This window comes from Asterias rubens, chromosome 22 (genome assembly GCF_902459465.1).
Source record: "Asterias rubens chromosome 22, eAstRub1.3, whole genome shotgun sequence".
NCBI lineage: Eukaryota > Metazoa > Echinodermata > Asteroidea > Forcipulatida > Asteriidae > Asterias > Asterias rubens.
In genome coordinates this window covers 7911468-7936047 of record NC_047083.1, presented here as the reverse complement: position 1 = coordinate 7936047, position 24580 = coordinate 7911468, and the positions used below count along the sequence as shown (strand labels likewise).

The following is a 24580-nucleotide window of genomic DNA, read 5'->3' as shown; positions in this document are numbered from 1 at the left end:
TAGTACTGACATTCGGTGAGTTTCAACAGGTAGTAATGATTGTTGATAGCAAATTTACAAAATTTCATCTTTGATGGCGAGATACACATTGTACCAAAACACTAAAGGAAGGTCTTACTTGGCAATTACTCCATAAGTCAAAGGCACTGGACACTTTTGGTTATCAATCAAAATATATATTAGCATCAGAACTGACTTGGTAATGAGCAATGGAGAGCTGTTGAAAGGATAACACATTGTGAGAAACGCCTCCCTCTGAAGTAAAGTAGTTTTTGAGAAAGAGGTAATTTCTCACTTCTTGCAATAATTGATGACAAATTGAGCCAGAATTTTTACAGGTTTATTATAATTATGCTGATGTTGTGATACACCAAGTAAGAATACTGGTCTTTGACAATAACCAAACGTGTCCAGTGTCTTTAACATACCCAATATAACATTTAATTGGACGTATTTCACCAAATATAATCTCATACATCAACCTTTGGAATCCTAAAGATAAAGTCTCCTAACAAATATTACATTGGATGTAACGTTACTCTATGGCTACCCATTACGGCTTGGAGTCTTGTACAATATTACATTGGATGTTACTCTATGGTAGCCAATAACGGCTTGTAGTATTGTACAATATTACATTGGATGTTACTCTATGGCTGCCAATAGCGGCTTGTAGTATTGTACAATGTTACACTATGGCTGCCAATAACGGCTTGTTGTACAATATTACGTTGGATGTTAATCTATGGCTGCCAATGGTGGCTTGGAGTCTTGTACAATATTACATTGGATGTTAATCTATGGCTGCCAGTAGCGGCTTGGAGTCTTGTACAATATTACATTGGATGTTACTCTATGGCTGCCAATAGCAGCTTAGAGTCTTGTACAATATTACATTGGATGTTACTCTATGGCTGCCAATAACGGCGTGTAGTATTGTACAATATTACATTGGATGTTACTCTATGGCTACCAATAACGGCGTGTAGTATTGTACAATATTACATTGGATGTTACTCTATTGCTACCAATAACGGCTTGGAGATTTCATTGGATGTTACTCTATGGCTACCAATAACGGCTTGGAGATTTCATTGGATGTTACTCTATGGCTACCAATAACGGCTTGGAGATTTCATTGGATGTTACTCTATGGCTGCCAATGACGGCTTGGAGATTTCATTGGATGTTACTCTATGGCTGCCAATAACGGCTTGGAGATTTCATTGGATGTTACTCTATGGCTGCCAATGACGGCTTGGAGATTTCATTGGATGTTACTCTATGGCTGCCAATAATGGCTTGCTTTCTAGTGGTACATCACATGGTGGCTGCCACCCTGTGGCTGCCAATGACAGATTGGTAGCAGTTGAGCTCGTAACACAGAACACAAGCCTCTTCAGTTACACAGACACGGTGGAATGAATGACCTAAGAAAGAACAAAACCCATTCAAACAGTTATTCATGATACCCCAGATAGTATTGGCAGTCCTATAGATGGATTGCAATATATACGCGTCATCGACCGCCAACTTTGATGTAATAACAAGGAACAAGTGGACACCTGTACGCACTGCGCGTGCACTTTTCCCTTGTTAATACATCAAAGATGGCGGTCGATGACGCATATATTGTTCAGAGGCTAACCCTCTATCCGATTGGATTTTCAGAACCAGTGATTTCATTGGATACATTGATTTCATTGAATAAACGTGCAGTGACGTAAGCTTTCTATATCTGTGGTTTGATTGGTCTGAGCAGGGCCCAATTTCATAGAGGTGCTAAGCACGAAAATTTGCTTAGCATGAAATTTCTTCCTTGATAAAAACAGGATTACCAACCCAATTTCCATTTGTTTAGTGTTGCTTGTCACTGGTATTCAGCTGTTGTTTGCGTATCCTGAAAATCACGTGGAAATTTGGTTGGTAATCCCGTTTTTATCAAGGCAAAACATTTCATGCTAAGCAAATTTTTGTGCTTAGCAGCATTATGAATTTGAGCCCTGATGTTTGGCAGCTGCGCTTTCGGTCATCTGCGTAAGCAGCATTTTTTTGTTTATGTTAACATGCATAGTCCTGGACAACAAGCTCTCTGGAAAATACTTTACAAGCGGAGAAAATTTAATTATTTTGAACTTACCACAGGGAAATGCAATCAGACCAGAGGTTTGTGTAGAAACTGGGGACGATAGGGCTATGCCACACACCTCGCAATCGCTACAAACGGATCAGATTTCTTTAATTAAAATAATTACTATTTCGCAGTGTTCTCACAAGTGGCCAACAAGAAGTCATCGAGGATAAAAATCGCGTCGCTCACTTGCAAGCAGAAGCTGACAATAGGTTGGCTTGCCTTTTTATGAAAGGTATGAGCACTATAGCACTGTTAATGGCAGTACACACTATTGGAAATTAGAAGACGATCAGAGCATACTGATCGAAACGTCGAGTTAAACCAACGGTTCTTTTCAGAACCACCCCAACTCATGAGAGATAGTCATTACATGGTGTTACCGCAAACCTTACTATACTCAATATAGTTTTATAGCATAAAAACTTCTTAATGACGAACAACAGAGAGGGTGAGAACAATAGAGAGCTGTTGATAGTATAAAACATTGTGAGAAACGGCTCCCTCTGAAGTGACTTGGTTTTGAGAAGAGGTAATTTTTCACTCAAATATTTGAACCTAATAGAAGAATTTAGGCCTGAAGCCTTTATTAAGGCATGTGAAAGAGAACAAATTTGTGCTCTCATTGTTCTCTTGCAACTTCGATGACCAATCAAGTCTAAATTTTCAAAATGTTGTTACTACCAAATAATATGTGTGCTTTCAGATGCCTAAAAAGGCTTCAGGCCTGAAGTCTTCCGAATATTTGATTGAGAAATTACCACTGTCTCAAAAATTACTATGTATGATACTTCAGAGGGAGCCGTTTCTCATAATCTTTTATACTATCAATAGCTTTCCATTGCTCTTTAAAGTAAGTTTTTATGCTAACAATTATTTTAAGTAATTATCAATTTTAAGCAGCTCTATAAAAATTGGTCCTAAAGCACACTACTAAACGAGATAGCTACCTGTTTAAAACTACATGAGTACCCCACTGGCAATCTGGATCCTCAGTAAACTGCGCTGGTCCTTCATATCGCTTAGCCATCTCATCTGCTATCTGCAATATTCAAATTGAAATAATAATAATAATAATAATAATAATAATAATAATAATAATAATAATAATAATAATAATAACAGTGGCTTCTTAAAGGCAGTGGACACTATTGGTAATTACTCAAGATAATTATTAGCATAAAACCTTACTTGTTGACGAGTGATGGAAAGAGATTGATTGATGGTATAACACATTGTGAGAAACGGCTCCCTCTGAAGTGCCATAGTTTTAGAGAAAGAAGTAATATTCCACGAATTTGATTTCGAGACTTCAGATTTAGAATTTGAGGTCTCGATATCAACCATCTAAATGCACAAAACTTTGTGTAACAAGGGTGTTTTTTTCTTTCATTATTATCTCGCAACTTCGGCGACCAATTGAGCTCAAGTTTTTACAGGTTTGTTATTTTATGCATATGTTGAGATACACCAAATGAGAAGCCTGGTCTTTGACAATTACCAATAGTGTCCACCGTCTTTAAATTGTTTGTTGACTAAAACGACAATAAGATTAAGATTAAAGATTAAAAATTTTCATTGTCATGATAAAAAACATACACTCTTGTATCTCTCTCTACTTCTTAATCTGTACCACAAAATTCAAATCTCTTCTCAAAACTTATCTAATGTCGCAGGTTTTCAAGGACTAATTTTGTTTGTCTGTTTTCTTTCGTTTTGTTTTTGGTCTGACTTCGCCTTGAACACCCAGCAGGCTGGATATGTGCGCATTTCAAGTCTTTATTTAACTATTTTTAAGTACAGGCATAACAAAAATAAACAACAAAAATAACAAATTACAAATTGACATAAATATACAAATATAAAAGAGCGAGGGCATGTAAAAAGCATCCAAAGGCAGAATAAAGAAAATATTTACAGATAAGAATATTTACAAATTAATAAAAAATACACAAAATACAAATACATAATGTGCAGCCACAGTAACTTATTACTCTGGGCTGCTAAAAAATCCAATGGGGACAGCTGCGTGCTGTAAAAAATACCGGAAAAACGCTGTAAAACGCTATAACTACCACAGCTATATAACTACCACAGCTTTATAACTACCACAGCTATATAACTACCACAGCTATATAACTACCACAGCTATTTAACTACCACAGCTATATAACTACCACAGCTATGTATATAACTACCACAGCTATATAACTACCACAGCTATATAACTACCACAGCTATATAACTACCACAGACTATAAGTCCAGGTGGAACTACACCAAAGCCAGTCATGGTAACTTTCAACGAGACAGCAGAAGAAAAAGTCCAATGTGGATACGACTTTAGTTTGTATCTTACCTTAATGTCAGATTCCTGATGCGTATTCCTCAGGTTGAATTCTTCCTCTATCTGATGGTTGTACGAGGGCGCTATCATCTTATTACGATTAGACCATAGATACGTATCAAGTCCTTCCAGCATATCAAGACACTTTACCCTGACAAGCACAATAAATGAATTTAAAAATGGATTGCATGACAGTTGGCTATTGAGACTGTTGGCCTACCAATGGTCACCGCTACTGCCAACACAAGTACATGCAAACCCAGGTCAAAATTCCAGTTGAACCTAGTTAAACTGGGTTTAACCGGAACTAGTTGAAAACCAGTTGATAAACTAGTTAAACACAGTTAAAACAAGTTGGTTTAATATGGAAAATGGACAGAAACCAACTGGTTTATAATTTTAACCTAGTTGAACACAGTTAAACCTAGTCCAAACCAGTTGGTTAAAATGGAAAATGGACGAGTTTGGTCACTATCCAGTTGAACCAGTTGACACCAGTTAACTAGGTTCAACTGGAATTTTGACCTGGGAAGATTACAATCCCTAAAAACAAAGGAGACTTCCCAACTTTTTCCTTCGCTTTGCCATCTGGCAAACAAAATGAGGGGCGGTTGAAGCTGACATGGTGGCTATCGTTAAAAACACTCACAGTAGGAGAAACAAAAACTCCTCCTGCCACCTCTACATAACAAAAACTAACAGCAAAAAAAATGCCAAATGTGCAGAAGAAATGGGGAGTCACTTGGTGATTCATCCATTAAAAACAGAAATGAGTTTGCCTATGACAAACCATCGTTTGGAAAAGGAATCACATTGAGATAACAGGTGTTAGTTGTCAGATGAAATGGATGTTGTTTTTCTAAGCCTAGCTCTTTCTTTAATGGAGCTTTGCCGTAATGCAATAATTACCTCTCTTGTTTTTCCAAGATGCTGGTCAAGATACAGTTTCTATAGAACTCTTGAGGCAACCCTGCTGACGGCAACCGAGTAGTAAGCAACATCTTAACGGCTAATCCTGCACCAACACACTTGACCAATAGCACGCTAATACTCTCCCATGTGACTGTTGGCAACCAATCAGATTGACCCTTGTTTACATCTTGGGGATCCCCCACCGCCCAATCACACTCAGGTTTTGATGAGCTGTCTCCAAGTGACCAATCATAAACCTCCTCTGATGGGCTTGCTGTGGAAGCTGACCAATGAGGGCCCTGCTTAGTCAGGAGCCTTGCATTGCATTCTACACAGTGGAAGGCGGTGGAGTCCGGTTGCAAGATGCTCATTGAATGCAGCACAAGTAACCACTCATCAGTTGTCCTTGATAGAATTCCTGCATTATTTAAAGAGATAAATCTTTCTTCAAATCTTCTCCGAGAATATAGATCATATCACTCTGTGAATATTATACATGTTAGAGACCTAATTTGCATATTGATCATGTGCCCCTGTTGCAAAAGTTAGAGACCTAATTTGCATATTGATCATGTGCCCCTGTTGCAAAAGTTTCCACACTGGTGGAAAAACGGCAATGGGATTTTTGTACCCCTTGCACAACACGCAACACCAACACGCATAAACTGTCTGTCATTTTGGGTGTCAAAATCGTTTAAAAAAAATTTCAAGGAAGTTTGACTCAATTCAACATGGATGGGTAACTGTCGTTATGAGGCAAAAATTGTCATAAATACCATGAATTTGGACCATGATCTTGGGTTAAGCAAAGTAATAAATGGTGAAATGTATTTATTTATTTTTAAACTGGCAATCCTGAATGAGCATAAAAATTCCTATGTTATCACCATCAAACACACAAACCTTGCTAACAGTTCTGAAAGTACACAGTGGACTTGGTTAATAAACTATCAACCGAGGAAAAGCTTTCAGACATTTAAAGTCACCTGGAAGTGGTATTTTTTCAAAATAAAGCTTTTGTCACTAATATATGTGTTTTGATGAGTGGAATGTGAATAAACAGTTAACTAAGGTTTTAAAAAATCAGTTATGTTATTTACAAATTTAAGAGTAGACCCCGACCTGAGAGGGCGCTGTTCGTGACGTCAATCGAGGCAGACTTTGCCTGTAATGCGTAGAGTAAACACAATTGCAAAGTACATGTACGGACCAAGTCGTGAGTTTGTAAGTTTCAACAAAAAAAAAATTTTTTTTTCCGGCAATGCCGACCAGGTGTATTGCTGCTGAATGCAGAAAAACACTTTTTGAAATGTACCAACTCACGACTTGGACGTACGTGTACTTTGCACGTGTGTTTAATACTATACGCATTGTAGGCAAAGTCTGCCTCGATTGACGTCACAAAAGGGGTAGGCGGAGTCAGCCCCCCAGACAACTTTATATATTTTTTAAACATATAAATCGTGACAAACAATTACTAACAAAATTGTTTTATTGTTCGTAAGCATATACTCTTATGTTTGAAAGAAAACAATTTCTATTTCCAGGTGACTTTAAGGTTTATTCCGTGCCTGTTGTAGAATACCTTTTTTGGATAACAGTTCCATATCCGTAAGTTGTAAGGCAGTCTTGATGGCATGCCCCCTCTCCTTTATGTCTATGCAGAGTTTCAAAACACCATGCCAGTATCTGTCAACATATAATGGTATGTAGATGGAAATTTGGATCGGGATAACGAATATTACTTGTTGTTTTACCCGAATACACTGTGTGTTCGCACCGTATACTCGGTACTATCCCGAGCTCTGTGAACAAAATCACAGGCATATTACTCGGGTGGGATTTGAACCCACGACCCTTGCAATTCTAGAGCAGTGTCATATACCTGTACACTGAGCTCGGGAAAGTACTGTGTATAAAGTGCTAACACACATCGGTGTATATTGGTAAAAAGGGCGCCCAAGGTGCTTCAGAAAAACACTAACAAGTAGTTTTAAAAAACTATACTGAAGAAATAAACGTTACTTAAAAAAGTACAGTAAAAAAACATGAGCAATGACAAGAGGATACTATCTAGAGTTTAAGTCATAAAAGTACTATAAGTATTTAAAATGCAAGCAATGACAAGTGAATACTCTCAAAATCACAATAGCGGAAACAAATGCATCGGTAAAATCCAGTGTAAAGATAACCAGTGCCCAATTTCATAGAGCTGCTAAGCACAAAAATTTGCTCAGCATGAAATTTCTTCCTTGATAAAAACAGGATTACCAGCAAAGTTTCCATTTGTTGCATTGCTTGTTACTGGTATTCAGCTGTTGATTGCTTATCCTGAAAATCACGTGGAAATTTGGTTGGTAATCCTGTTTTTATCAAGGAAGAAACTTCATGCTAAGCAAATTGTTGTGCTTAGCAGCTCTATGAAATTAGGCCCTGGTGACTTACCCATGTTTACAGCACACTTCAAGTAGTCTAGTCTTATGAGTGGTTGGCAATGCCAATATATCTTCCACTAGTCCACTGTGACGCCATTCCTTCATGTGAGCGCCAGGCCTTGCAATAAACCAGACAACATAAACTACATCATCTAAATAATAATATTAACAATGAAATCTTCTAAAGTCACATCCCCTTAAAGTCACTGCGGGACACCTTTGGCGACTGTCACTTAGTGTATCCAAACATGCATAAAAGAACAACTGTGAAAATTTGGGTTCAATTGGTCATAAATATGCAAGAGCATAATGAAAGAAAATACACCACTGTTGGTGTCATGGCCGAGTGGTAAGAGCATCGAATTCAAGTTCTGGTGGAGTCACCGGAGTGTGGGTTCAAATCCCGGTCGTGACACTTGTGTCCTTGAGCAAGATACTTTACTATAATTGCTTCTCTTCACCCAGGTGTATATAAATGGGTACCTGCGAGGGTAGAGGTTGATATTGTATATGAAAAAGCCACAAGCACCTCACAGGCAGCTCAGGGCTGTATACTCCCCAGGGAGCTGAGAAACATTACAGGGATGTTATTGGCCCCATGACCAGGGCACTAATGTAAAGCGCATTGATACGGTTATTGTGAAATGCGCTATATAAGAATTTGTTATTATTGTTATTATTATTATTATTATTATTATTATTATTGTTGCATTACTTTGTGTGCTTTCTGAATGAGAAATGAGAAATTACCTCTTTCTCAAAAATCTACATTCACTTTAGGGGAGCCATTTCTCACAATGTTTTATATCATCAACAGCTCTATTAAAGGCAGTAGACACTATTGGTAATTGTCAAAGACTAGCCTTCACACTTGGTGTATCTCAACATATGCATAAAATAACAAACCTGTGAAAATTTGAGCTCAATCAGCCATCGAAGTTGCGAGATAATAATGAAAGAAAAATAACCCTTGTCACACGAAGTTGTGTGCATTTAGATGGTTGATTTCGAGACCTCAAGTTCTAAATCTGAGGTCTCCAAATCAAATTCATGGAAAATTACTTCTTTTTCGAAAACTATGGCACTTCAGAGGGAGCCGTTTCTCACAATGTTTTATACTATCAACCTCTCCCCATTACTCGTCACCAAGAAAGGTTTTATGCCAATAATTATTTTGAGTAATTACCAATAGTGTCCACTGCCTTTAATTAATAATAGCGCCTAAATGAAGTCATGATTTTGAAAGGAAGATAGCTACCTGGGCATGCGACCACATGTGCAGAACAACTCCATGGAGGAAGGTGCATCCTGGGAAAGGGCAGAGGTCAATAAATGACATCTGACCTCAATGTCACTACAGATTGAGTTCAGCATTGTGTCTCTGTTGTAATAACAAAAGGAGAGACATTTATATGAAATGTATATAAAATTTGTGGTACAGCTACATGTTTCTCTCTGATTACTGAAAGTCAAATGCAGCATGTGGCTAGCTGTCATGGCCGAGCAGTTAAGAGCATCGGACTCAAACTCTGGTGTTTCTAATCAGCAGAGTGTGGGTTCGAGTCCTGGTCTTGTCATTGTGTGTCATGGCCGAGCAGTTAAGAGCATCGGACTCAAACTCTGGTGTTTCTAATCAGCAGAGTGTGGGTTCGAGTCCTGGTCTTGTCATTGTGTGTTGTGGCCGAGCAGTTAAGAGCATCGGACTTAAACTCTGGTGTTTCTAATCAGCAGAGTGTGGGTTCGAGTCCTGGTCTTGTCATTGTGTGTCATGGCCGAGCAGTTAAGAGCATCGGACTCAAACTCTGGTGTTTCTAATCAGCAGAGTGTGGGTTCGAGTCCTGGTCTTGTCATTGTGTGTTGTGGCCGAGCAGTTAAGAGCATCGGACTTAAACTCTGGTGTTTCTAATCAGCAGAGTGTGGGTTCGAGTCCTGGTCTTGTCATTGTGTGTTGTGGCCGAGCAGTTAAGAGCATCGGACTAAAACTCTGGTGTTTCTGATCAGCAGAGTGTGGGTTCGAGTCCCAGTCTTGTCATTGTGTGTTGTGGCTGAGTGGTTTAGCACACTGGACTCAAGCTCTGGTGTTTCTGATCAGCAGAGTGTGGGTTCGAGTCCCAGTCTTGTCATTGTGTGTTGTGGCTGAGTGGTTTAGCACACTGGACTCAAGCTCTGGTGTTTCTAATCAGCAGAGTGTGGGTTCGAATCCCAGTCTTGTCATTGTGTGTTGTGGGTGAGTGATTTAGCTCACTGGACTCAAGCTCTGGTGTTTCTGATCAGCAGAGTGTGGGTTCGAGTCCTGGTCTTGTCATTGTGTGTTGTTGCTGAGTGGTTACGCACACTGGACTCAAGCTCTGGTGTTTCTGATCAGCAGAGTGTGGGTTCGAGTCCCAGTCTTGCCATTGTGTGTTGTGGCTGAGTGGTTTAGCACACTGGACTCAAGCTCTGGTGTTTCTGATCAGTAGAGTGTGGGTTCGAGTCCCAGTCTTGTCATTGTGTGTTGTGGGTGAGTGGTTTAGCACACTGGACTCAAGCTCTGGTGTTTCTGATCAGCAGAGTGTGGGTTCGAGTCACAGTCTTGTCATTGTGTGTTGTGGCTGAGTGGTTTAGCACACTGGACTCAAGCTCTGGTGTTTCTGATCAGCAGAGTGTGGGTTCAAGTCCCAGTCTTGTCATTGTGTGTTGTGGCTGAGTGGTTTAGCACACTGGACTCAAGCTCTGGTGTTTCTGACCAGCAGAGTGTGGGTTCGAGTCCCAGTCTTGTCATTGTGTGTTGTGGCTGAGTGGTTTAGCACACATGGACTCAAGCTCTGGTGTTTCTGATCAGCAGAGTGTGGGTTCGAGTCCCAGTCTTGTCATTGTGTGTTGTGGCCGAGTGGTTTAGCACACTGGACTCAAGCTCTGGTGTTTCTAATCAGCAGAGTGTGGGTTCGAGTCCTGGTCTTGTCATTGTGTGTTGTGGCTGAGTGGTTTAGCACACTGGACTCAAACTCTGGTGTTTCTGATCAGCAGAGTGTGGGTTCGAGTCCCAGTCTTGCCATTGTGTGTTGTGGGTGAGTGGTTTAGCACACTGGACTCAAGCTCTGGTGTTTCTGATCAGCAGAGTGTGGGTTCGAGTCCTGGTCTTGTCATTGTGTGTTGTGGCTGAGTGGTTTAGCACACTGGACTCAAACTCTGGTGTTTCTGACCAGCAGAGTGTAGGTTCGAGTCCCAGTCTTGTCATTGTGTGTTGTGGCCGAGTGGTTTAGCACACTGGACTCAAGCTCTGGTGTTTCTAATCAGCAGAGTGTGGGTTCGAGTCCTGGTCTTGTCATTGTGTGTTGTGGCTGAGTGGTTTAGCACACTGGACTCAAACTCTGGTGTTTCTGATCAGCAGAGTGTGGGTTCGAGTCCCAGTCTTGCCATTGTGTGTTGTGGGTGAGTGGTTTAGCACACTGGACTCAAGCTCTGGTGTTTCTAATCAGCAGAGTGTGGGTTCGAGTCCTGGTCTTGTCATTGTGTGTTGTGGCTGAGTGGTTTAGCACACTGGACTCAAACTCTGGTGTTTCTGATCAGCAGAGTGTGGGTTCGAGTCCCAGTCTTGTCATTGTGTGTTGTAGCCGAGTGGTTTAGCACACTGGACTCAAGCTCTGGTGTTTCTAATCAGCAGAGTGTGGGTTCGAGTCCTGGTCTTGTCATTGTGTGTTGTGGCTGAGTGGTTTAGCACACTGGACTCAAACTCTGGTGTTTCTGATCAGCAGAGTGTGGGTTCGAGTCCCAGTCTTGCCATTGTGTGTTGTGGGTGAGTGGTTTAGCACACTGGACTCAAGCTCTGGTGTTTCTGATCAGCAGAGTGTGGGTTCGAGTCCTGGTCTTGTCATTGTGTGTTGTGGCTGAGTGGTTTAGCACACTGGACTCAAACTCTGGTGTTTCTGACCAGCAGAGTGTAGGTTCGAGTCCCAGTCTTGTCATTGTGTGTTGTGGCTGAGTGGTTTAGCACACTGGACTCAAGCTCTGGTGTTTCTGACCAGCAGAGTGTGGGTTCGAGTCCCAGTCTTGCCATTGTGTGTTGTGGGTGAGTGGTTTAGCACACTGGACTCAAGCTCTGGTGTTTCTGACCAGCAGAGTGTGGGTTCGAGTCCCGGTCTTGACTTGGTGTGTTGTGGCCGAGTGGTTCAGCACACTGGACTCAAGCTCTGGTGTTTCTGATCAGCAGAGTGTGGGTTCGAGTCCCAGTCTTGTCATTGTGTGTTGTGGCTGAGCAGTTCAGCACACTGGACTCAAGCTCTGGTGTATCTGATCAGCAGAGTGTGGGTTCGAGTCCCAGTCTTGCCATTGTGTGTTGTGGCTGAGCGGTTCAGCACACTGGACTCAAGCTCTGGTGTTTCTGACCAGCAGAGTGTGGGTTCGAGTCCCAGTCTTGTCATTGTGTGTTGTGGCTGAGTGGTTTAGCACACTGGACTCAAGCTCTGGTGTTTCTAATCAGCAGAGTGTGGGTTCGAGTCCCAGTCTTGTCATTGTGTGTTGTGGCTGAGTGGTTTAGCACACTGGACTCAAGCTCTGGTGTTTCTGACCAGCAGAGTGTGGGTTCGAGTCCCAGTCTTGTCATTGTGTGTTGTGGCCGAGTGGTTTAGCACACTGGACTCAAGCTCTGGTGTTTCTGATCAGCAGAGTGTGGGTTCGAGTCCCAGTCTTGTCATTGTGTGTTGTGGCTGAGCGGTTTAGCACACTGGACTCAAACTCTGGTGTTTCTAATCAGCAGAGTGTGGGTTCGAGTCCCAGCCGTGACACTTGTCCTTAAGCAGGACTCTTAACCATGATGATTGGTCCTTCAGATGGGACATAAAGCAGCTTGTCCTGTGTGTTGTATAATGCACAGAAAAGAACCCAGTGCACTTATTGAAAAGAGAAGGGGTTCGCCCCAGTGTTCCTGGCTGAATTGGCTGCATATTGCCCCACAGCACCTTGTACATTACATGTAAATGGTGCTATGCTTAAAGGAGTTGATCTCCTAATTAAAAATACTGAATGTGCGCTTATAAACAGCCATATTTAGCCGTCTAATCAAAAAAAAATCTTATTTATTTATTTGACCTGTACAATATGAATGTTATAATTATTTACCTGTCCATTATGTTCATAGTGTCCAATAATACCTAATTGACTTGTCCAATATGAGTGTAAGAATTCTTTACCTGTCCAGTATGTCCATAGTGTCCAATAATGCCATGGCGTACTCTAAGAAGCATGATGATGGAATCTGATGAGATTGAGTCAAATACATGACTTCCCACGCTGGGAGACTAGGGAAAGATGCAACCATTAACTCACCACACGCGTTCCATTCACCACACGCCAGTAACCTGTAACCACACCAAGAATCATACATTGATATTCTTAAACCAGTAACTGGCGTGGTTGGCTTGTGCGTAAAGCGCTCGCCTCTCACCCAGGTGACCCTGGTTCGATTCCCGGCCAGGGCCATATGTGAGTTGAGTTGTGCGTTGGTTCTCTGCTGTGCCACAAGGGTTTTCCAGACCATCTGGTTTTCCTCCCTCGGGAAAAATCAAACACTTTCGATCTTTGGCTGTGCTCCATGGTCATAATGGGTTGATGTGGCTGGCAGCCAAAGGCGCCCTTGCATGCCTACTTCTCAAACATGTTGTAGCCACGTCCTTCGCAATGGACCGTTCCGGCTTTCCACTAAGCTCCGCCCACCGCACACGTGAGCAAGAAACGTGTACGAACACTCCCAATGACATTCTACACGATTCCGCCGCGCGTGCCAAATATACACGCACGCATGACAGAGTTTGTCCGACCACAATCATTGCTGTGATTGGTCAAATGGGTGAACGCGAACAGTTTGATTGATAGGCCGGATCGGTCCATTCAGCTCTTAGCTGCGAGTAAGGATGATTAGCCCCCCAAATAAAATGAAAAATCTACATGTAGTATCAATGTATAGACCTTTTTACACTACTCTATTATTTCCCGGGCCTGTCCCTGGGGTTGTACCTGGGGAAACAAGGGTGGGTTTTCCCGTAATTTTCTCCCGACTCCAATGACTGATTGAGCTTAAACTTTCACAGGTTTGTTATTTTATATATAAGTTGTGATAAACAAAGTGTGGGACTTTGGACAATACTGTAATACCGATAATGTGCGATTGCTTTAAATGTATTTCACAGGTTAGCAAAGACTTTTTGTTTAACAGAACATTCTCCTTTCAATGTGCGATGGATTTGCAGTTAATCTGCTGCAGTCAGCAGCACTACATGTTTGTTCATGATCCAACTAAAAGATTAGGGATAACAGGTGTGAGTCATAAAGATAAAAAGGATGTGTTAATCTGGCCATGATTTCTTACCTCTGAATATGAATGAGATTGAGAGGTTTCCCTTTCAGTGAGTTCTTTTTGACTACATCAATTAGTCTGGTGTCCTTGGTCTCACACAAACTCCCTTCCTCACTCACTGAAAAGACATCACAGAAATAATCAACACAGAAATAATCAATCAGAAAACAGGATGGTTACAAATTACTCAAAATAATGATTAGCATAAAAACATGTTTGGTAAAGAGCAATGGAGAGCTGTTGATAGTATAACACATTATAAGAAATGGCTCCCTCTGAAGTAATGTAGTTTTTGAGAAAGAGGTCATTTCTGACTCAAATATAAAAAGACTTCAGGCCTGAAGGCTTTTTAGGCAACTAAAAGCACACAAATTTGTGCAACACAAGCGTTTTTTCTTGTATTATTCTCTTGCATATTCGAAATGAACAATGGGAAACTTTTGACTATCTGCCAATCACCAAGAGAGGGCGCTCTTCACCAGGTAATGTCAACAACTTAGGAATAGGAGAAGCATGAGTGATGGTCACTGACAGCAAATACCATGTGTTTTTGTTTTTGTATTTAGATTTAGCCAAACTGTATTTTGTTTTTCATAACACAATGCCAGCATAAACCAAAGTGTTTCTTCTAGGGTAATTAGAAAAAATTCCAAAATGCTGACCTACCAAAAATTGAGAAGAAATCTGAAGTTTAGTTGTATGACAATGTATCTGATTTAATTTTCAAGAGGCTGAGAGACTCTTAATATTTTTTGAGTATTTTTGAATTTTTAGCATTTACCATTGTTTGCTATAGGAGTTGTGCACTCTTACCTGGTAGGTCTGCTGCCCTCTAGTGGCAGAGCTTTCAAAAAGTCTCCCATTGAGTCAAAATTTTCACAGATTTTTTACTTTATGCATATGTTGGGATAAACCAAGTGAGAATATCAGTCTTTGACAATTATAAATGTACCAAAGGTGTCCAGTGCCTTTAAAGGGAAGGTATACGTTTGGTAATAACTCTTAAACTTATACAATACAAAGTTATGGTTAGGCCAACAGATGCTTTCAAATAGGTAAAAAGAATTTTGGGAAACATTTCGTGAAATAATGTGGTTATGTCAAAAGATATCAGTTTGCTACGGCCCAAATATTGAATCTGAGAAGTGTTACAGCAGCAACGATTCTCAGATTGTGTAGTCTATGGATTATTCTACATGGAAATGTTTGCCCCTACGTGGAAATTTTGCTCTGGATTTGCTTAAATATGTGACCACCTTTTGAAATGAAATTGTCATGAGTTAGTTTTATTGTATATATATGCAGCTTTATATTTGGTTGAAACAATGGTAAACTTTAAGAGACACTACTTGTACATGTATGCAGATTTATATTGTATGGTCAACATCATACAAACAAATCATGAACTTACGTTCCACGCACTCCAAGATGGCTGCCATAGTTAGATGTCTGCAGTCTTCTCTTGATTCTAGTATCTTCCTAAGTCTCTCCACATCCAGCAAAAAGAACAGAGATTTCACAAAGTTTGTAGTTTTCTTAGCGGAGTCCGCTTCTGATATCTGAGACTGTGGGATGCTCGAATCAAAAGCATCATGGCGCCCTGTTGTACATTTGAACTCCTCTGCTTGACATGTTGCGACACTCTCAATTCTATCCTGTGGATCATTAACCGTTAATGGCGACTCTAAGCCTTTTTGAATAGTGTTCATGTTAGGGTCTACTATCGATGGACTTGATTGGTCAGTTTCAGGTGAAGAAGACTCTCCGTCATTATCAGACAGCCTGTCCGATTGGCTGACTGAGATTGTTTTGGCGATGTTTTCATTACCAAATACTCCCAGCTCAAAACACAGCATGGCTAGTTCTGCCGCATCATCTAGAATTGGTGTTGGAAGCCCGAATGGATCTGTCAGGTTAACACTACTCCTGGAATAATTCCTGTGCAGGCAATCGTCACTGCTCTCAGTCATTGACTCTGTGAACGTCTTCAGGTGGTTGACAACTTCCTCTTCGATGCCTTCCTTGCCAATCTCTAAACTAGACACCTTACTACTACTATCTTCTTCAATATGATCAGTATTTCCTTCACAATTCCTTCCTTGTATTAACTCATCAGAATCGCTTGGACTATCCTCACTACCTAACACCTCTCTCCTTTGATTTTTCTCAGCTTCTTCCTTAGTACTTTCTTGATGTGAAACATCGGCACATATCAAAACTTGTGCTGGAGTGGCAAGAGTTTCGACAACGTCTTCTTTTTCTGTCAGTTCGCCATCCTGGGAGTTCCTTGGTTTGTGATCCATTACTTCTACACTATGAGACTGCTTCCGGGGAGGGTGGCTCTTTGTAGCTAGTGCAGACTGGAGTTCCTGTAACCACCTTTCTAGAACTTCAGAAGCTCCTTTAACACTCAGAGCCAGAGAAGGATCTTTAAGCTTATGTCTGACAAAGGAAGATTAAGTAAAAAGAAGTAGATACATGAATATGCTAAATCCATCACGAGAAGCCTTTTCTTCCTTAAAACTCAATGAAAAGGAAGCTAACTGGGTAAATTTTAACTGATTTTGGGGTTGAACAGAGAATAAATTTGACAAAAAGGAAAACGTAACAAAACAGCTCAGAAAACGCTAGAGGTAAGAGCTTTTATAACCATACTCAAACCATCCCTGGGGTGGATTTCACTTTAAGTTGAGACTTACCTTATCTCAAAGTTAGGACAAGTTATTTGCCTAACTTGGGACTAGCCTTAAGTTTTTTTAAACTCCTAAGACTAGTCCTAAGTTAGGACTATCTTAGGGGTGGCACGGTTGGCTTGTGCGTAAAGCGCTCGCCTCTCACCAAGGTGACCCCGGTTCGATTCCCGGTCGGGGCCATGTGTGAGTTGAGTTGTGCATTGGTTCTCTGCTGTGCCACAAGGGTTTTCCAGACTATCCGGTTTTCCTCCCTCAGGAAAAAATCAAACACTTTCGATCTTGGCTGTGCTCCGTGGTCATAATGGGTTGATGTGGCTGGCAGCTGAAATTATTATTATTATCTTTGTGAAATCTACCCCAGGTTACCTAGTACAACTGTCTGAAAGAATTGAAAAGTTGATGTACTTGACTTCAACGTTGCTGCTGCTAATTGTTTATTGATATCATAACTAAGGACTAGCCTTAAGTTTTTAATAACTCCTAAACTAGGACTACCTGTGTGAAATCAACCCTGGTTACTCAAGTCTGAAAGAATTGAAAAGTTGACGTACTTGGCTTTCCACGTTGCTGCTGCTAATTTTCTGCCGATACCGTCATCACGTGGCAACTCGTGGCAATATTCAGCAAGCGCCTTCCCTTCATCAAAAGGTAGCATAGTAACAGCTGCGGAAGGTACCTGGAATGTTAGTCTAGCTGGCTCGCAGAGCTGTCGATGTGGACGATGCATTGTTGATACTTCGTCTAGCCCAGGAGTCGACTTGGGATGGGACGTTTGAGATGCAATGAATGGCCGATGGGATGTTTCCGTTGCTGTAGAGACGGGGAGTTCCACTTGCGCGACACCTGCCTCTGGATCACTCATTTGCTTCAAGAATGTCTTTGTTTTCACCAACTTTGACGATAAGCTACAATTTTGGAAAAAGGACAGGATAAAAATGTAACATATTATTATTATTTCTTTTTTGCAAGTTGCCAGACACACAACGCCTGAAGGCCACTTCAAGGTGTGGGCTACAAATCAACTATTTTTCCAGGGGCAGTTGCCACCTTTTCCTGGGGCTGAAACAGGGTTACCCCCTTTACATTCCATACAGATGTAGGCTTGGGTATCATCCATCAGAAGCCTGGCTGGTAGAGCAGAAGGCACTACCCCCCAACTTTACGAAGCAATCATGGTTAAGTGTCTTGCTTAAGGACACAGGTGTCACGACCTGGACTCAAACCTACACTCTGCTGATCAGAAACACCAGAGCTTGACGTTGCACACGTTGCCTCGAGATTGCGTGGTTTACCTTTTACTTTGCGAACTAACACGGTCGCCCATTTATGGGAGTCAAAAATTTTTGACTCCCATAAATGGCCGACCGTTTAAGTCAACAACGTAAGAGGAAAACCGTGCAATTTCGTTTGGATCATTGTATTCTACTTTTACAAAACTTTCTACCTATATGCATTTTACAACAAACGGTTACAAACGCTTTTCAAAGACCAACTCGACCGATCCAAGGCAACAGGTTCCTTTAACTGCTAGGCTGTGATACGACACGCCATATTTTATGCATTTGTAATGCCTTAAACCATTTTTTTCCCAGGGCGGTTGCCATCTACTCCTGGGCTAAAACAAGGTTACCCCTTTACAGTCCAATTGGATGATTGACTCGTAGCCATAGAGTTATATATAAGAACTAGAGGGCGCCACTGGTGATGCTTCTTGCACAAACGCGACAGGACCGCAAGGAGACACGCGCGCCATTCTGCGCGCACGTTGGATCTGAGGTACACATTGGAGTTTGTGTTTATTGAACGCTATGCGATGCTGTTTTTTCAACTTACAAAATGGTCGCACAAACACACGCTAAGCAATGCCTGTTTTGTCAACTTAGAAAATGGCCGCCTGTGCGCATGCCGGGTCGCGTATATAGGCCAGTGCGCCCTCTAGTTCGTATATATAACTCTATGTTCGTAGCCCACACTTTGAAGTGGCCTTCAAGCCTTGTGTGTTTGGGTTGGTATTCTGAACAGTTTTCCGTACTTCTGCGATTTGTTTAATACTTTTTTTACATACCTCACTTTCATAGCAGTAAAAGACGGCGCCAGAAGCTGTGCAGCTACTTTGGGTCCAGTCAGGGCGAACATCATGGGAGAAGCTGCCCAGAAATTCTCTTCATTACTTTCATATTCTCTCGATCCTGCCCAGCCCTCTTGCGTCAAACTCACAGATCTAGAATAGCCAGGTTCCCTGGAGGTTGGGAATGGCTCTGTGCGGCTAGTAGGTGAGGAGACAGGGGATACGACTGCTGGTGGTAGAGAGGACAAACTGGCAGAGCGTTTGGTCGGGGTGCTCGTTGCAGGACCTCTGGTTGGCTTGACAGCAGGAGCATCTGAAATTTGGTATAGATTTGATAGAAAAAGAAACAGGTTTAGCAGTTTTCATGATTCCTTGAAATATTTTTCGTAAAAGAGATTGTCTAACATCACAAGGCTGGACAATCACTTCAAAGTGAGGGATACACTGGACTGTTTTGGGCTATTGTACCAAAATAGCAGTCACCAAATTGATTTCCCTTTTACTGTCACATTACACTCTTCCACAATGTCTTAAGTCCACACTTGACATGACTTGCTTGAATTTTCACAGAGCAAACAAAGTATCAAAAAGGCTTTCAGTGTAGCTGGGCCAATGATTGGGGAACAATCTTCCCACTGTCATTGGGCAATTTGTTACTTCAACTGTTCAACTATATTTCCTTAAAGCCATTATACACTTTCAGTACAGAAAAAAAAATAAAAGTTCACAGATTTACAAATAATTTACAGGGTATACAGAAGGTAATGGTGAAAGACTTATGTTGGAAAATTATTCAAATAAATGCTTTACTTTTAGAGAAAACATTAAAACAATATCAATTCTCGATAGCGAGAATTACAGATTTATTTTAAATACAATGTCATGACACGGCGAAACGTGGGGAAACAAGGGTGGGTTTTCCCGTTATTTTCTCCCGACTCTTACAAAGAGTATAAAAAAAGGATGAGCTGTTGCAAACTGCTTACCAACAAATATTTAATGGCCTGACATTTCGATCCCTCTAGGTCAAAACGTCAGGCCTTTCAACCCTAGCAGAGTCTTTCGAGAAAAACTCCGCTAGGGTTGAAACGTCAGGCCATTAACTATTTTTAGCCAATTCTAAAGACTCACCATTTTCATGAATAATTGCCTCCATTAAGCTTGGGCGATATTGGTTTATTTTATTCACGATATATCGCCGACAATATATCGCGATATTCGATATAATCGTGATTAATTAAATTTGACATCATCAGTCTTCAAACTCCCAGTGAAAGTTGTATAAGAGACAGTCACAGCATAAGAGAGGTGTTCTAATGACCTATTCTTCTGGTTTTACTCCAAACCTATGGGGTGCAAGATGTCTCAGCTAGGAAATACATCCCGATATTGCGATACTTAATCGATATCACGATATATCGCGATTTATCGCGATATATCAATTTTTCGATAAAAACCAAATCAATCCGATATCGAAATCGTTTCCAAGTTAGTATCGCGATATACGATAATATCGTGATATCGCCCAAGCTTAGCCTCCATGTGTGCTATCCTGGTGGGATAGCGCATTACACATTTTAATTGTGAAGTTATTTTATGCAGTGTTTTACAGTCCTGTTTTCTTACCAAGGTCAATGATTCTGCTTTTCCTGGATCTCCTTTTCTCTTTAGCTGCGGATTGTTTTCTCTCCTTATTCTCATCTTTAAATGAGGTCAAAGGTCGCCTGACTGGAGAAAAATCTTCTTCTTGAATCTCTACACTTTCAATCACTGAAATTACAAAAACCAATCCAGATCTTTTATTTCTGTCTCAAAATTTGAAATCCAGTTAACTTAAAAAAGGTGACTAAAAAGTTGCTTGTTTGGCATACAATTTCGTGGAGACCACCGACATGCAGTAATTGGTCGGGCACACTCTCACCAAGCATGGCGGTTTGTACACAACTCCGTGTTCTTTCCAGAACCAAAACACCCAAAATGAATTTAGAGGAAATTTACTTTATAGTTGAGATTTCTTAACAATACTATTAATGGATCTTTAGAGTGCCTTGCTTAATTAACAGTAAGAACAATGAGTAACAAGAACAATGCAAAAAAGTAGTTAAAATATTTATGTGAAATGGGTGAATTTAAAGACAGTGGACACTATTGGTAATTGTCAAAGACAAGTTTTCTCACTTGAAGCACCTCAACATATGCATAAAATAACAAACCTGTGAAAATTTGAGTTCAATCGGTCATTGAAGTTGCGATATTATAATAATAAAAGCAGAAAACACCCTTGTCACACGAAGTTGTGTGCTTTCAGATGCTTGATTTCGAGACCTCAAGTTCTAAATCCGAGGTCTCGAAATCAAATTCGTGGAAAATTACTTCTTTCTCGAAAACTATGGCACTTCAGAGGGAGCTGTTTCTCACAATGTTTTATACCATCAACCTCTCCCCATTACTCGTATTAAAGAAAGGTTTTATGATAATAATCATTTTTAGTAATTACCAATGGTGTCCACTGCCTTTAAGGCAACAAATTGTTTTTGTAACAAACACACTATTAGACACCAACAGCCAAAAAAACACTAAGGAGCATTAATTTTGTATACCTGGCTCTTGGAAAATGGTCATCTGACCCTCAGCTGCATGGTGAATCTTCATATCCAGTGGTAGTGAGTTAAATGGTAGATAAGCCGGTCTTGGGTTTCTCTCATCATCACCTGGGGATGTGTCCGTTTGAGAATCCACTTGAGTTAACTGAGAATCAGAAGGCTGCTGTTCTTGAACGGGTCCCATGTCAGTACCAGATTGCGGATTGGGCAAAGATTCCTCAGCTGGGCATGTACCCATTTGAGAATTCCCTTGGAATGACTGAGATTCAGAAAGTTGCTGCTCTGAAACGGGTTCCTTGTCAGAAACAGATGGCGGACACGGGTCCATTTGTGAATCTCTATGACTTGACTGATGAGAATCGGACTGTCGCCGTTCTGTAATCTGTCTCATGTCAGTACCAGATTGCAGAGTAGGCAAAGATTCCTCAGCTGAGCATGTGCCCATTTGAGAATCCTCTTCAGGTGAATGAGATGTGGAAGGTTGATGTTCTGGAACGAGTCCCATGTCAGGACCAGACTGCGGAGTAGGCAAAGATTCTTCACCTGGGCATGTGCCCATTTGAGAATCCCCTTGAGTTGACTGAGATTCAAAAGGTTGCTGTTCTGGAACGAGTTCCTTTTCAGAACCAGACTGCGGACATCTGCCCATTTGAGAATCCTCCTGATTTGACTGAGAATCAGTACGCCCCCGTTCTGGAACAGGTCCCATTTCTAGTTGGTCTGTTTGCTGCAAGGTGTCACAACTTCTGTTGCTGTTCCTTCTAATAGAAGTGCTTGCCTCTGATGTAGCATCAGTCAGTAGCACATCATCATGGCTGTTTAAAAATCTCTGAGTCGACTCGTTCAAATCGTCTTCACAAGGTCTTGCTTCAGGTATTGATGACTGGAATGCTGTATTTTGATTGGTCGAGTCCTCTTGGTTACCATGGTGATCATTTTCTGTTTGTCCAAATGTAGACTCAGGATTCTGGATACCCTCTTGGTGATCTGTTTGAAGGTCTTGATCCTTGACTTCTTCAGTGGTGGTTAATGGCGTATCATTTAAAGATTCTGCAATACTGGTGTCCAACTCGCCCTCCTTAACCAATGCCTACAATAACAGCAATGATATCAACATTATCCTTGTTGCCTGTGATATTTTTTCACAGAACTCGGGAAAGTACTGAGCACGTGCTAAAACACAAATTGCTGTATGGGTAAAAAACAAAATTAACATCATACTTTTTCATTGTATGAATTTCCAAAATTAACGAAGTAACCAAAATCACTGAATTCTACTCAGTGGTTTCTGTTTGAAGCACCCAAATTTTGTCTTTCTCTTCCGAGCAAATATCATATTCACGAACAGTGAATTGAAAAAATTTGGCCGTAAGACACAGCCACCAATTGGGCCCGTGGCAGAAACAGTCTTCTCAGACTTACCTCCATCGAAACCGAAATACAATCACTGGAATCCTCTTTATATGCCACCTTATCCTCTTCTCTCGCAACAATTAATAAACAAAGGCTTGATATCGGGGATTACCATTACGGAGATAAGCTCCAAGTTTGGCCACAAAAACTCAGAAATTATACATCCTTTTCAGTAAGTGAGTGCGTTTTCATTGAACTTAATGGATCAGCAGCTAGTTTGCCTTGGGCATTCAGTAGCACTACTGGTATGTGCACGATCCAAAAGTCTACTGAGAGGAAATGACTTGACAGATGTGAGTTGTTAGCCTCTTTCTTTAAGGGAGCATTCCCATAATGACACAGTTACCCCTGCACAAATTGTTTTGCTAACCTGTGAAATACGCTTACCCTTTTAAAAAACCTGGGCCGAATTTCATAGAGCTGCTTATAAAAGCATAAAAAGTAGCTATAAAAACAACAAAATTAAGCTTAAGAATAAACAGAATTAGGTCACCAGCCAAACTATCATTCCTTGTGTACAATCTGTGACTGGTATCCTGCTCATTTCTGCTCAGCAGACATGTTAAGCAATATTCTTAACAAAATTAAGCTTACCAGAACAAGGTTACCAGCCAAACTATGATTACTTGTGTACAATCTGTGACTGGTATCCTGCTCATTTCTGCTTAGCAGACATGTTAAGCAATATTCTTAACAAAATTAAGCTTACCCGAACAAGGTTACCAGCCAAACTATGATTACTTGTGTACAATCTGTGACTGGTATCCTGCTCATTTCGTCTTAGCAGACAATTGGTACGCAATAATTCTCTTCTTATAAGCAGGGCTATGAAAATGGCCCCATGAGGTTATCGTAAGGAGGTCTTTACTGTGTATATGCACAAGCAAGATTCTAAACACATGCAAGGTATGCAAGCCATGCAATAAGCTTCAATCATGAGTTTGCTTCATAACACTACCAATGGTTATTTGCTATTGCAACATTTCTATATTGCAACATAGCTTACATGTGTTAAAGGCACTGATCACTACTGGTAATTACTCAAAATAATTGTTAGCATACATGTAAAAACTTACTTGGTAACGAGCAATGGAGAGCTGTTGATCATTGTGAGAATACTGGTCTTTGACTAAAGGCACTGGACACTACAGGTAATTGTCAAAGACCAGTATTCACCCTTGGTGTATCACAACTTAGCATAAAATAACAAACCTGTGAAAATTTGGGTTCAATTGGTCATCAAAGTTGCAAGACAACTTTGTGTGCTACATGTGGTACAGTCTTTGTGCTTTCATCCCAGGTCAAAATTCCAGTTGAACCTAGTTAACTGGGGTCAACTGGTTCGACTGGATAGTGATCAAACTCGTCCATTTTCCATATTAACCAACTGGTTTGGACTAGGTTTAACTGTGTTCAACTAGGTTGAAATTATAAACCAGTTGGTTTCTGTTCATTTTCCATATCAAAACCAACTGGTTTTAACTGTGTTTAACTAGTTTATCAACTGGTTTCAACTAGTTCCAGTTAAACCCAGTTTAACTAGGTTCAACTGGAATTTTGACCTGGGATTTCTTTTGAGTAATTATCAATAGTGTCCAGTGCCTTTAAGTGCTACCAATTTCTTCCTGGATTTAGTCCGAGAAAGGAA

The 24580-nt window shown here is 40.8% G+C and overlaps 1 protein-coding gene across 3 annotated transcripts in view; it reads right to left on the bottom strand.

The window, feature by feature from the left end:
• Window positions 1-360: 360 nt before the first annotated feature.
• LOC117305115 overlaps window positions 361-24580 on the bottom strand; it is a 48402-nt gene continuing 24182 nt past the window's right edge. For 2 of the 3 annotated variants that reach the window (XM_033789867.1, XM_033789868.1), the window contains 15 exons: window positions 21517-22609; window positions 20543-20686; window positions 18914-19229; window positions 17400-17753; window positions 15567-16597; window positions 14168-14273; window positions 12993-13160; window positions 9083-9205; window positions 7835-7942; window positions 6975-7078; window positions 5387-5807; window positions 4490-4628; window positions 3082-3173; window positions 2141-2217; window positions 361-1430 (listed from right to left, as the gene is read on the bottom strand). In XM_033789867.1, coding sequence (XP_033645758.1) covers window positions 1321-1430; window positions 2141-2217; window positions 3082-3173; window positions 4490-4628; window positions 5387-5807; window positions 6975-7078; window positions 7835-7942; window positions 9083-9205; window positions 12993-13160; window positions 14168-14273; window positions 15567-16597; window positions 17400-17753; window positions 18914-19229; window positions 20543-20686; window positions 21517-22609 — 4386 coding nt within the window. In that variant the 3' untranslated portion in view covers window positions 361-1320. The remainder of the gene's footprint in view (window positions 1431-2140; window positions 2218-3081; window positions 3174-4489; window positions 4629-5386; window positions 5808-6974; window positions 7079-7834; window positions 7943-9082; window positions 9206-12992; window positions 13161-14167; window positions 14274-15566; window positions 16598-17399; window positions 17754-18913; window positions 19230-20542; window positions 20687-21516; window positions 22610-24580) is intronic. The other variant, XM_033789869.1, reaches the window with a different exon arrangement.